Source organism: Grus americana, chromosome 1 (genome assembly GCF_028858705.1).
Source record: "Grus americana isolate bGruAme1 chromosome 1, bGruAme1.mat, whole genome shotgun sequence".
Taxonomy (NCBI): Eukaryota; Metazoa; Chordata; class Aves; order Gruiformes; family Gruidae; genus Grus; species Grus americana.
In genome coordinates this window covers 75664800-75679296 of record NC_072852.1, presented here as the reverse complement: position 1 = coordinate 75679296, position 14497 = coordinate 75664800, and the positions used below count along the sequence as shown (strand labels likewise).

At 40.1% G+C, this 14497-nt stretch overlaps 1 protein-coding gene across 1 annotated transcript in view; it reads right to left on the bottom strand.

Moving 5' to 3' along the window:
- IRAG2 (inositol 1,4,5-triphosphate receptor associated 2) overlaps window positions 1–14497 on the bottom strand; it is a 63809-nt gene that overhangs the window by 22773 nt on the left and 26539 nt on the right. The window contains exons 9-19 of the mRNA XM_054802838.1: window positions 14139–14189; window positions 12862–12939; window positions 12260–12316; window positions 10005–10064; window positions 9831–9895; window positions 9641–9740; window positions 7898–8011; window positions 7514–7615; window positions 4003–4166; window positions 2298–2412; window positions 1696–1858 (exon numbers count right to left, since the gene is read on the bottom strand). Of these exons, the coding sequence (XP_054658813.1) occupies window positions 1696–1858; window positions 2298–2412; window positions 4003–4166; window positions 7514–7615; window positions 7898–8011; window positions 9641–9740; window positions 9831–9895; window positions 10005–10064; window positions 12260–12316; window positions 12862–12939; window positions 14139–14189 (1069 nt within the window). The remainder of the gene's footprint in view (window positions 1–1695; window positions 1859–2297; window positions 2413–4002; window positions 4167–7513; window positions 7616–7897; window positions 8012–9640; window positions 9741–9830; window positions 9896–10004; window positions 10065–12259; window positions 12317–12861; window positions 12940–14138; window positions 14190–14497) is intronic.

Sequence of the window (14497 nt, the reverse complement as noted above, 5' to 3'; positions counted from 1 at the left end):
CCAAGGCTAATAATGGAGGCTCAGGGGAAAGGAGATTTCATTAGCACCATCACCTCAGTGCCCAAGCAAAAATTGAGGGCAGCTCTCAGTAACCTGTTCAGCTTTTTCACTGGATGAGGGCTGCAGCAACTGGTGGCAAGGCGTGATTAGACATCTCAAACATAGAAGGAACTGTGCCAGGCTGAACTAGGTTGAAGTAGCTTTCTTGGCCAACAGGTTCCCTCATCTCGCAGGTCGGGGGGGGGAAGTAGAAGAATGGAGTGGGTAGGTGGGTGGGGAAGAGACTACAACCCAGCCCTTCATTCAAAAGGGGCACTAGACCCATCTGGCTTTCCGCAGGAACTACTACACAGCATTGTACTCCCACAGTCCCGTTCTTGTTTGTCAGCCCTGTTCTTCAGAACACCTTGCCATTTTTCCTACACGTTTACCAGTTTATTTCTATTTATCTACAGAAAGAGATTTCTGCAAGCTACCTGAAGTAATTTAAAGCTAAAGCATCAGCCATTTTCAGGGGGTTTGTCTGGGTGTTTGTTGTTGGGTTTGTTTTTCTTTTTTTCTTTCCTGCACTAATCCTTCCACATGTCTGGGGTTCTCTCTCTTTTTATTTACTCTAGCCCACTTTGCAGAAGAGCTTTGTCTATTCAGAGCTGGAAAATGACACACTATTTCCACTGTTATGCCTCTATGCTAAAAAAACCAACTCCACAGTTTGAAAGAAGCAGTAAGCAGTAAGCATGAAAGCAACATGAGCACGTACACACAACGCCAAAATACCGGTCAGAAGTCAGCAAGCACAGTCTGCTGCTGTTTCTGCCACATGAATGTATAACAGGTGTGCCTTAGCTCTAAGGCATAGGGTCCCACGTAATTTTTCTTAAAAGACAAATTGTAGTTTCACATGAAGTTGTTTACAACGCACATGTATGTTGTGCGTCAGTCACAGTGCCCTGGGAAACACATGCCTGAGGCCAAAATGTTCAGTGGGCTTAAGTCAGTCAAAATTTTTTCCTATAAGCAACTGATACGCACTCCAGAATTTGGAAAGAAAAAGCCACATGTGCTGGAATCAAGCCACTGCATTCTTTAATTGCCCAGGCTTTTGAGGTGTTGATGTTAGCAGGTAAGCAAGAGCTAGTATGAAGTTTCCATGGTTCCGTACACATGCAACTTCTGCTACGATGCAGTGACACGATTGCTTTCTACTAGAGAACAGCCTAATACCATGCAGTTACTCAAAAACATAAAGCAAGTACAAGCAGCAAGCAGAATGCAGAACATAAAAATCAGATCTATTTGGTACAGCAAGCTTAAGAAAAAGGGTTGACTTTGGTAGGAATAAGGTGGGCTATTCAGGTGTGGGAACTGCGCCTTTGGTAAAGTAGTGCCAGTGCCACCCACGGAGTTACTAACCCTTCCTCCTAGGACTGGAGATTTTGTTAGGAGGTTCTGCAGCTTTGGTCCAGCCCAACACCCACTCGTTGGGATCCCACCTGATTCTCAGCCCAGATGCCATAGTTGCAGATCTCTTAAAGAAGGAAAAATAGAAAGAAAAAAACCCAAAGCAAAACACCCTCCAGAGAGCATTTTACCGGATGACCTGCAGATTAGCCCTATTCCCCCTTGCCATAACTAAACCATAAAGGATTTGCCCGTGCGAGAGTGAACGCTGACACACTGCCAGTAGTTACTCACTTTTCTGGTCTTCCACCTTTTCTTGAAGCAACTGGCAAGTGCTTGTTAAAGCTGCATTCACATGCTTGAGTTTTTGCTGCTCAGAAATGGCTTCCTCTAACTTGCATTTAAAGGATGCGGCTTCCTCACAAGCAGAGTGAAAGGCTTCAACTTGATCCTCTGCCTAAGCACAAAACAATATTTGAGAAAAAAAGAAGGGAATGAAAAAAAAAATTAAAGCAGCCTGGCTAACACAAGGAGTCTCTACAGTTCATGTAAATGAAACCAAACTGCATCTGTTCTTTCTCAGGAAGTGATAAAGCTCCCTCTGAACTTCTGCATTTTTACATTGGGGTGGACTCTGTATGGAAGCTATTTTTGGTGGGTTTTTTTTCTCTTTTCTGTTTTTTTTTTTTTTTTTAAGCCACCACAAATATGCGATGCTGTCTCTTTCATCAGCAAACTGTTGTCACCACCCCCTCAAGTTTTACTTCCTCTGCTGGTTCCACTTTGTAATGAAGCACTCCATTCCGAACATGCGATTTCCTTTCCCAAAAGCAGCGATGCATTGTACCTAGCCTTTCGCATCTGCTTGCTTGTTTCCTATGTAGACTGTCCCTTACCTGTTTGCTGGCATCTTCAAGCTGCTTTGTAGCTTTTTGCAGCTCTAAACCAAGGGCTTCTGCCCAGCCAGCAGTTTCTTCTTGTAACTGTTTGGCAGTTTCTATCTCACGTTGCCTGCAGAGTGAGAAAGCACAAACCACAATCCGTTACTGACATTTTAGAGCAGGCATACCCGGGAGATGACACGTTAGTTGTCAAGACATGCATCAAGACCCACATTCAGCTATTACATATTGCAGCTCCCCAGGATCCAGCACCAGGGACTTTGTTCTTGCTAAGCACAATTCAACCCAGTAGGCAGACAAGGCTTTTCTACAGCAGCTTCAGAACTAGGAAGGGGATGGAGGTTTTCCCTGGTTTCTGCCCAGCCGAATGGTGCAATGGCTGGGCCAGCCCCGGCCAGCTGGGTAGCGTAGCAGAAACTTGGGGAATACACAGAGAACTCCAAGAGCTTAGTGGGGCAAACTTTTGCCATTTGGTCAAAAGAATACTATTTCTCCCACACCATGAGACAATGCAATTGTAGTCTCCATCATTCTAGAAAAGATAACCTCTGAAACACTGGGAAATTAATCTGATGAAATTATGTGTCTGCAGTGCTAGCTCCAGGGCATTTCACTTGACAGCAAGCAGATGCCATCAGAACCAGGGCTAAAGATTATGGCTTTCAAGAAACCCCTTCTTTTCCATTGCAGAAACTCTACCCATTTCTTCTTTAACTCACCTTTTTTTTTTTTTTTCTTTTCTTGTTGCTACCAACACAAACAATTTTGATGCAGAGAGGCAGCTTTAAGAAACCAAGCCATCAGTATTTTTATCAGCTCTTTTCCAAATGAAGGGAGAGCACGTGGGAGGTCCACGTTAACAATGTTAAGTGGAAGAGAAGTCAGGCAGAAGTGCAGCGTGACTGCTCCACATTAGCTCACAGGGATGCAGAGCCCTAGGAAGCTGCTTACACCCCAAACCCAGGTAAAGGCACGTGTCCAAAAATTTACATTTAGTGTAGGATAGCAGAAGGCTGACACTATGAGTAAGCTGGGGTTCCACAAAGACAACAAATTCAGAATAGCTGTTCTGGCAAAAAAAACCCCAAAACTTGACTAGCTACTGTCCTGAACGTCTGAGGAAAAGAGGGAGGGCAGGCAGGGGTTTACATCTGCTGCCTTTCGCTGCCATATTTGTAACATCAAAACTCATAGCAGGAACCACGGGCCAATAAACTAAAATTTAAAGTTATATTTTCATATTTAATGAGATAACTCATTGAGGCTATACCCTTGAAAAGCTGAGACGTTATATCATCTGGGGCTAGCAATTGTCTCCCAAAGCAGTAATACCTGCAGGCATATATTTTACAGGTCTTTTGCTTCACATAAAACCAGCAACTTATTTAATGGTTGCACCTGCTAGATAGGCAGTGCCCTCTTGCTTTAACTGCTCAGCGTGTGGTCTCCCTGGTATTTTCAAAGACATCTCCAAGATCATATGTTACTTCATACACAAATCTTAACTCCCACATGGTGTAAAAATCATACTAAAACCAGATCCACTCTCCAAAACAGCAGGTAATTTCCTCTGTGAAAAAAAAAGTCTTCCAAATTCAGTAAACTTTGTTCCACAAGACAAAAACTGCCACCAAACAGCTAAGCAACCAACAAAAACAAACAAACAAGACACACACACACACACACTTTGAAGAGGTACCTGGCAGAGAGCTCCTTCCTTAGGTGAAGTTGCTCTGTCTTGGTTCTCCTCAGGTTGCCTGCCATTCGAATAAAGTCCTTATCTAGGGATTCTTTGTACTTTTCCAAGAGATGAAGTTTCTGGATCCAAAGGTGTCTTTTTTCTCCTAGTTCTTGCTTGAGAACCTGTAGAATTTTGCTGTGTGGTTAGATGAGGAGCAGAGCCAGAGGGTAAACCAGAGCCCCAATTTACACAATGAGAACTGATTTCCCTGCTCCACCATTTAGTATCATCACCTACATCCAACACTATCAGCAATAAAGAAGGTGAATGATTGACAATATTTTGTAATTTACTCACACAGCATCAGGTTGGGGAGAGAGAGAGAAAAATGAGGAAGAATACAGTTTAATAAGGAAGATATTATAAAGGAGAAATGGGTGTCTGCTTTGTAGAAAACAGTGTTTTGTGCAGTCCAGTTGGTTAAAGCTACCTAAACTTCAAACCTGTGTCTTCTTACTCCTAAACATCAACCCTGTGAATCTGACGGGATGTGGGGACAGACAGGCTCGACTCCTGTTGAGTGTTAGTACTTCAAGACTTTAAGATGGAGCAACACATAACAGTCTATGCCAGAAAACATAAGCCTTCCATATGCTAGTTTGATTTGATAAGTGGCTCCCACTTTTTTCACCAGGTTACTTCCAAGTCAAAAGCCACTCTTAGCCTTTCTTTCTGTGTAGATCTAGGGTACACAGATTGTCCTCTTCCTCTTCATCCCTCGTAAAATGAATATACGGTTAGCAAGTATTTATGGGAAGTGTGGCAGAAGGCTACAGGTGCAGGAGGGAGTCTTTACAACTTACCCCAGAAAACCTCCATCGCAAGATTCCCAGATACAGCAACAAAAGCCATGTCTCATAAGGGGAAGTTTTAATAACACCCAGCTTGCAGGAAGCTCTAAAATTGATAATTTAGACCTCCATGACCCTTTCTTCAAAGTACAACTAAGTCTATTGGCACCAATTTGAGCCTGTATTACAGAAAAATAATTTTAAAAAACCCCAATAAATCCATATTTCATCTGCTAGGCATGTATGAGAAACTGAAATCTGTCCAAGGATGAACCCTGTGATAAAGGCTTTCAGTTTTACCCCTAATTTGTATGAAGAAAAAAGGGAAGATGGTAAAAATGAAGTGTTAAGTAACACTGCATCCTCTGTATTTCTCTGAACAGTGACTTGCAATATCAAGTCCTGAGAAAGAAGAATCCATTCTTCTTTCTCTGACCTTGTTCAGCTGAACATAAAAAAAGAGAGTCCTCATCTTTTAAAGAATGCTTAATGAGAGTCAAACGTGATCGGGTAAGAATGACATATTTCTGGGATTTTACATTAGTTCAAAGGGGAAAAACACCGGTCCTACAAACATGGGCCACTTTACCTAATTGCAAGTTAGTCTAATGCTGTTCATGAGCTTCAAACAAAAAAAAAAAAGCATAGCACATCAAGTATCATGCTACAAAAAACAAATTAAAGAGAGCCTGAGCAGTTTTGCTAGATAGGTTTACTAGGATGACATGGGATGTGACTATGTACAAATGCCCACATCCTGAAGATCAGTTTCTCAGCCAAAGCAGGCAGCACTTGCTCTTAGAAATAACATGATTTTGACACATAAGTGGTATAGGCTTATCAGGGCACATGTGCCACAGTCTTATCTTCCAGCAGGAGAAGGGTGAAAAAGTTTTTACTGTCACCATCCATATATGCTTAAATACAGGCACACTTAAAATTTACTTCATGTATAAATATACTTTAAAACATAATTAAAAATACTAAAACCCAGTAAAACATGTCCATAACACGTTTCACAGGCAACGGTGGGGAAGTGTTTAGGCTTCAAGTGATAGTGCATGGTCCAAGATTTAATTGATTTTTCTATAAAATTTTTCTGTAAGGCTGGAAGAAGATATTTTGTATCTTTCTTTTTTGGGATCTACTGTTGTTCAGCTCCATATACCATATTACCCACATAATTTCCTTGTTCTAGCTAGGTGAAGACAGTGTTTGACATGAAGTCACTTCTCATCTCCATGGGTCCCAGAACGACGGAACCTTTTATTTTTAAAGAATCTTATTCTTCCCTGATCCTCCGTTGTCTTAGTTTACAAATGCATCTCTCCCTAGGAGCCAGAATAGGATTTATTTGCCACGATCATTTATAACACCCACACCAAAAGTTTTTAGCTTCACATTTTTAACATGAATACAATCCCAACATGAACAGCAAATTAACAAGCATTTTTCAGCTTTGAAGGAGGAAGTTTTAATCAAGATCAAATAGTTACAGCAGTGCATGAGCCAGCAGTTTCCTAGAGTACCCAAAGTCACATCAGGGTGAAGAGACTGAGACATTTGCACTTTCTCCAAGGGGAAGCTTTCAGGATTCACATAAAAAAGAAAAAATAAAAGAGCTGGCTGCAGGACTGGATGGCTCCAATGATTGCTCCTGCCTGCCCAGGAAACATGAAGAGGGACAGCTACATTTTACAGTACTAGAGGAAAAGAAGGGTAGCTTTCTGTTTAAAAGGTAACAGCTTAAAGAAGCACCTGCCATTAACTAAGTGGGATGAAATGAGGGGTTTGCATCTATTAAGGAACCGGAAGATGGCATTAATATATAGTTTGGTGTTTTCTGTAGAAGTGTTCTTAACAACAGATAGAGTAAGAAGGAGCAGGTTAGAGAAAGAGCTATATCCAGTAAGATGAAAATTTCAGAAACCATGCTGTTACATGGGAGGAGAGGAGGGAACAAAAGCAAGAGAGTTGAGCTGTGTCCACAGACTGCTGCTACCACATGGGGAAGTTATTTTTGCCAGTTACCTTGAGCAAAAGTCTTTACTTTCCAGCCTCACAAGAGGTACAAGGAATAGTAAAAATACATTATACAAGATTAAATTGTAAAATACAGTTTTGTAGACGCTCTCTTCCTGTGTAGCTTGTCCAGCAGAACTCTCTGCTTTTCAAAAGAAAGCAAACCCCATGAAGGTTTTGATCAGAAATCTGGTTATAAAGCCACCTCCCTCCTCCTCTTGACAGTGAAACTATCCACTACTGTAGTCAGATTTAGAGCACAGGGGAAAAGTGGGCACTCAAGGCACACAGAAACGTGCAGTAGGCAGAAAAGCTTCATGGCTCACACAATATAGCATTGCCATCTGACCTCATTTTCCTCTTCAAATCGACTTGCTTCATCTACCCTTTCCTTCAAGCATAGTTTTAACAAAGCAAGTTCTTGCACAATGCAAGTCAGGAAAAGCACAGCATTTAAGCGAAAAGCAAGAGTCCCCTTCCTCCTCAAAAAAATTCACAAAATAAATTTCTCTCCATACAGCCATCTCTGACCCCCCAATGGACTGCTATGATCTCAAGTAATTAATATACATAGCATGCAGCAGTAAGATACCTACCTTAAGTTTTTGCACAGCCCCACTATTTCATAAAATAGCTTCAGGGAAACTGTTACTTACCACAAGTTTTCTTTCCCAAGCCTGTTGCATGTTCACATCAGGATCTTTTACCCATTGTAAAGAAGTCATGACAAGCTCCTCCGCTTCAGAAGCTTCCGCTTGCTGAAAAACAACAAAGAAAAACCCCCAAATCCAAACCCTGGCATTTCTAGTACTAGTCTGACAAAATGCTGCCCAAAACTACCCAGGTTATAAGTTACAGTGTTAGAGTAGCTGCCAAGTGATATTGTTAGATTAAGTATGCCCCCCCCTCCACCCCCAAAGAAGCTATTCTTATTTTTTCAAAGGGTGTAAAACATGATCTGATTATCGATGTTTGGAGAAATCCTAATTAAAAGGCTGATAGAAGACCACATCTTTATTCACATAAGCTCTGCCACTGACCAGGTTTTGCATGATAGTCTTAAATTTTTCTCCTGCATATTCAGGTCCCTGAAGTAAAAACAGCACTTCACGGTCCAGTGTTTCATCCAGGGACGTCCATTCAGTCTTGGTAATCTTTGAAGAGACAGAAAAGCCAGCTAGCTTATTTTGACATCTCCTTATTACAAACCAGCATCAGTGACATTTAGACTTTTCTGAAGTATCCCTGCATTATATTTACCAGAAGGTCAGAGCTACCGAAACTTGAAGCTTGTAAAAGGTTTTCAAAACCATCATGTCATGGGGATTTAAAAAAAGCAAGCCAGCCAAGCTGCTGAGTGATCCAATGTAAGTTTTCACGTCAGGAGTAGGCAAGAGGAAGTCAATAATTAGTTATCTTTATTCAGAAGAGGCTTTACCAACAGAGCCCTTACTTGCTTTACAGATGATTTGATGGAATTGTGTCTCATTACAGCATTTGAGAGGTAAACGCAGTGACTCACTGTGGCTGTGAGGAGCTGCAATAGGGGACAATACATTACTTTTGGAACAGAGCTGCCTAGCCAAGTATACCTTTCATTTCTGGGCCTGTAGTTTTAGTTCATTAGTAGAATATTTTTTTTCCTGTTGTCAATACTCTGCAAATACACCACATACAAAAGCAAGTAGTATCATGGTGAAGTCTTACAAGAAAAAAATCACTGCAATAGCATCTGTTATCGGCTCTCTTGCACAGCTTGCATCTGAAGGGGAGAGAGCACTGTAAGGAAGGATGGGACTCTGTGGAATGTCTTTAGGGAAATGAGCACAGAATAGCTCAGATAAAAATCTGAACCAAAACCATAATGTACATGTAAATTGTCCCCTCCCCCCCCCCCCCCCAGTAGTTCTCCGTTGGAGTGCTGGAAAGCTATGGGAACAGTAAATTAGAGACCAAACTTCTAGTATTATGTGAAGCATGTTTGATCAAAAGTGTAGTTCCCAAAAGTTACCAAACCACCTGTTAAGTGTTTTGCAGAGGACATGGGGGACACTACAACTCCAAACCAACAGGCTCAACTGCAGTGCTAAGATTTTGTCAGCCTGTGCCAGACCTCCGAGTCACTACCCAAAGATCTCAGGAAGCCAAGGGCGGGGTGTGTGTGTGTGTGTGTGTGTGTGTGTGTGCGCAGCTGGACACAACTCCTAAAAGATCAGTCTCCATTGTACCTGCTGAGGGGCAAGAAAAGGGCACCTACAGACAAATGCTTATCAGACTTTCTAAAGAATAAATTAGATGAAAACTGTATAACCTTGTCAAGATGCTTATTCTAATACTTAATGGAAAAAGAAAGTTACATTCGACCTCAAGGAAAAAAAACATCTCCCTTCGTGCAATTGAAAAATCATTGTTTGTGTCTGATGTAAGCAGTACAATAAGAAACAGACTGTTAGTCTCTTCAGCATAATAGCCTTTATATATTTGAAAACTTGTATCTTCTCCTATCAGTCTGTTCTTCTGCCAGCTAAATGCATGACCCTAGCTCTTCAAGATTTACTTTGTAGGTCTCATTTTTTTTAGATCTGAGCATTTTTTTTCCTTTTCTTTGGACTTTCTCCAATGTACTTGGGACAATATTGTAAACTTCACATTCCATGCTTGTGTGCTAGGATTAACGGCTTCAAATTCCAGGGTTATCTAATGATCTACAGGGAATGAGCTTTGTTCTTCCTTTACTGATGCAAGACAACTGGGATGAGATTCAATAAAGATTTGATTCATACCTCTGAAGACTGAGCAAGTTCCAGTTCACAGTGCAGTGAATTCATCCCTTCAGGAACATTACTGTTAAATTTAGAAAACAATGGGAAACTCAATCCATTTCTAGAAGCAGAAGAAAAAGAAGAAAAAAGGTATCAGCCCATTTTGACATTTGATGAACTGTATTTCCTGGTACTTGTTCACAATACTCACGAGATCAGCTCTTGCTGCATGTGTTGCATGTTCTCCAGTAACTTCTTTTTTTCTGCTCGCAAAGTCTAAAACGTATAATCAGACCTGGTTAGAGTGTTAGTTTGTCATGAAGAATAAGCATAGGATATGCATGCTCTCTCCTCACATAGTCAAAAACTAAACTTGATCACATACCTCTATGATTGAGGAACACTCCACAATGGTTAACTTCAGTTCTTTGATGTCCTGCTCCTTCTGCAGAGATGGTGGAGAAAAGAACCTTTAAAGTACACAACCTGACAACTAGCACATTGAAGTGCATTTGCAAGACTTACGCCTTGTAATCAAAGCAACACTATACTCAAATCCTACATCACAGCAGCAAGCTGCATGATTTAGGTTTGAGCAGCTACTTAATTATGTAATATAAAAATCTTTACAAATTTAAAAGAATATAGTCAATTACCTTGCATATTCACTAACAGAAAGCACTCAGAAGACCTTTTCTGTGTAACTCCTGAAATTAAGGAGACAGAAAAACTCTCTCCAGGTGCTGCGTTTTAATTTATTACTTACCTGGTTTCTGTACCAGCGGTAGCAGATTAAAACTAGACAGAAACACTCTAGTTTTAGCTGAAAACCTGGACTATATTATGCCTACCATGAGTTTTAATCCCAACTGACCCTTAAAACAAGTTGCAACATTCCAAGTTTATTCTCATTAATTTTCATGATTAAAGACAGAGTGTAGTGCTTTGCAGATTAAACACCACCTAATGGAAGAGCTGATAGAGAACATATCAACCCTCACAGTAAGACTAAGGAGTTAGTAGCTTGCTTAGCATCACAAACTAGCCATGGGCTTCAGTCACGTTGTGCCATTACAACAGAAGGCACTGCACCGACAAGCAAAGCATTTCTTAGAGAAAACAGGAACTTGAAGTAGGAGCTGTGGTCCTCTCACCCCTTTTATGACTCCTTCATACTCTTCCTCTGTAAAAATAGTTGAGGTTTTGAAAGAGATGAAATACACAGAGAGCTAAGCAGGAAAAGTGAGGTTATAGAACCAGGTTTCCAGCCTTGGCAGAGACAATATATGCTGAAGGTTAAAAAAAACACCACCACAAAAAACAAACCCCCAAACCAACATTTTTCTTTCTATCTTCAGATACCTTATGCAGGCCTGGAAAAGAAAGGTTACCATAATAGTTTTCAATGGCCATCAATCCTATCCAATCTACCTTTATCTAAAAGGGCTATGAGAGGGGTTTTTAGCTTACAGGTAAAGATCCTAACGCCAACAACAATAGTCGGTTTTCCACACCACTTTCTTGAAGATTATAGAAACCAGTCACCTTTATCTATAAACCCATGCAATCTAGCTGTCTGTTTTCAAAATTCCTATCTAGTCAATAGACTAAAAAAGCCTTTTCAAAATAAAAGGATACTACAGAGGCCACAAAAGCTTTGAATCATTCAAGAAGGAGAAAGTGAAAGCTATTTAAAAAAACCCCAAACAAACCAAAACCTTAATTCATTTGTGCCCTTAAGCTGCTTCTGGAAAAAAGACAAAACAAAACAACCCAAGCCAAACCCCCCAAAACCCCAAACACACCTCCAAACGCAACAACAACAAAAAACCAACCACAAAACCAAACCAACCAACCAAAAAAACTCACCAAAACACCAAACTCAGCTACAAAATTATTATTATCTGGATCACACTGAAGTTAGGTTCTCTTTTGTCACTATTTGACTTCAACTGCACTCACATTTGCAGACAGCCTAATAGTAAAATACTTCATCAGCTGATTTAGAACATGCTCTGCTAAATAGAAACTCCATTAGCCTAGAAGGCTATTTGCATAATTCATGAATACAGAGAATGCCAACACCCTTATGTAGTCTTATGTCTTTGCTTTCTAATACAAAAATGCAAGTTTAAAAACAGCATCAGATGTGTTCACTCTTCAGCAAAGCCTAGATAATTACATCTCAGTAACAAGAGAGCACAAGTTTGCTTTTCCATTAGGCTCTGAATCACCATTTCTAGTTGGACACAAAAATTAAGTAATTTAAGTAAAAGACATGAAGGTAAGGATCTTCTACAGGTACATTCTTTTACCAGCTGTTGAGGGGAGTAGCCTTTAGAAGTTTCTATACATTTTTCTGAAGTTTGCAAGTTTGCTTTGTTTTAATAAGTTGTGGGGTTTGTTTTTTTTCTTTTTTAAATAAAAGCAAAATCCTGAAACCTTTAATTATGCTGACTCATAACCAGGTCCTAAAGCAGATCTCGCCTACTTTGAAGCCATTTATAGGATCAGGTTCTGTAGTGTGAGAACAGTAGAAATAAAAGTGCCACAGTGAAGACTACTGCCTTGCCTTTTTACAAATCATCCCATAGTCAGGTTTTTTTCAGTCAAGACCATAATGAAGTAAAAGCTACTAACCTGGATCAAGCTTGCCTCTTTATTCACCACAGTGCTCTCATAGATATGTGCTTGGATCTAAAGAATGAAAAGATCAAAAATAATCATCAGTATGCACTATAATACAGGCCTGTTCCTATCTCCTACTTGGAGAGGAAAAAGGGTATCAACATTCCTGGCCTAAAAAAAAATCAAATTATTCTTTGAATACCTTGCCTGGTGTGTTTCAAAGTTCAAATCTTGCATCCAGTTAAAAGCAAAAGCATTCTCAGCTTTCACAGTCACCTTTGTTTCCTCTTCTCTATCCAGCCTAATAGTTTCAGCAATGTCAGTCAAAGCATGACTTTCTAATGTATTTTCTCAAATAATGGGGAAAAAGTTTCCCAAAAGTTTAACTTAGAGGAAAGAATGAAACCATGAATTGTTTATAATAGCCCAGTTTCTAGCCTCCAGACAGCAACTTCCTTAGTCAAAGCTGTTGCACTGTCCGAGCTATGATTGCACTGAAGTTCTTTAATATAGACAGGCTCAGGGCTGTCTGTCTTAGAGGCAGAAATTCCCCTCACTAGACCCAAGCAAACTATAGGCTGTCTTTTTATTCCTCCTAGAGTCCGGATGCTTACTTGAAGCTCTGCTGCATTTTTAGACAGGTCCAAAATCTTCTTTTGAAGTTCATCGGTGTCCATGCTGTTCCTAATATTCTGAACAAGATACAGAGTGTTTAGGCACAGTTGAATGGATTGACAGCTTCTCCTTGAAGGAACTAGGCAAAATGACATCTCCACCCCCAAGCTACTGCCTACTCTAAAACTCCACCAGCATCTATGCACATACATCGTATGTGCTTGCCCCACTGAAACTGTTTCTGCTACTTTTCCCACCATTTCTCCAGAGCACCGTTAAAAGAGAAAACCTCAAAACATGATTTTTTTTGAGCACTACCAGACCTAGAAAGCTAAAGAAAAATCTTTCAGGCCTGCAACGTGAGAATTATTTTTTTGAAAGATGCAGTTTAATAGCTATTTGGACTTATGAGCTTTTTGGAAAGACTAATCTTGAGCATCGTAAACATCCAAAGAATGATGACTACCATGTTGTTCTAATAGGTAATAGATTCCTGAATCCATGAGGTGCTTCTTGTTGTTACATAGTAACTAAATCATACATAGCATGATTTAACCTGTTTCTCTATTTCATACTAAATAGTCCAAAATACAGGCTGTAAGCAAGTATTAAAACATTTTATCACCTGATAAAAGTGTTTTATAAACCAGTTGTTATTTATTTCATTAAAGTAAATAAGAATGAATTGCTATCCTCTGGACAGAAAAAAACCCCAAACCAAACCCAATACCCCCCCTAGAAATATAGCTCCATTAGCAGTATATTCCCTACAAGCCTCCTGCAGCTCCCTGGCCAGTGTCAATGGATCCATCTGTGAGTGGAGCCCCCAGCCACTACTTTTTTTTTTTTTGGAGTTACAACTCTGTACAAGGCTCCTCCTTTGGATCTTAAAGGAGGGAAACCAGAACTGAATATGAAATGAAAAAAGTGTTAGATGGAGATTGCTTCAATATAGAGTTAGTATATTTATAGCTGTGTTAACTAGAAATATTTGGAATTTGTTTATAAAACTTTGAAAAAGAAGGAAAAGCAGCTGCTTGTCCCTGTCCCCCATGCTTCCCCAGCCTCATATCCATACTTACCCAGCAAATGGGAAGTTTGAAGCACAGTGCAACTTCAAGATATAAAGCTTTATAAGTCATCCTTGCAAAATATAAGATATTTTGATAACCTAATTAGCAAGTCAGGCTTCAAAGTCTGACAAACATTTCATTTCTTAATGGTGAGGTTTTAGCTAAACAAGAACATGCACTTGCAAAGTCATGATTTATTTTACCTCTTCCTGGAGAGAAGTAATTTTGATGACGAGAGACTGATTTTCTTTTTCCTGATCAGGTTTATTAAAAAAAAAAAAAAAAAAAGAGAGAAAGAGAAAAACAAAATAGTTGCTTTTATCATGTCAAGTTCAACATTCAAAGCCAAACTAAGCCAAAAACCAACAGATCACAAACGTGTCCAGAGCCCAATATGAAGCTGCCGTGTTGCTGTGCTCTCTAAAGCAAAGGAATGCAAAGAGGGGAGTGCTGAGGCTGGTCCAGCTCATGAACCCTCTCTGAGGCGTTTGACATAGACATTTCCAATCAGAGTAAGTCTCAGAACACTAGATGCTAGGAAGGAGGTTTTCAAGGCCAGAGT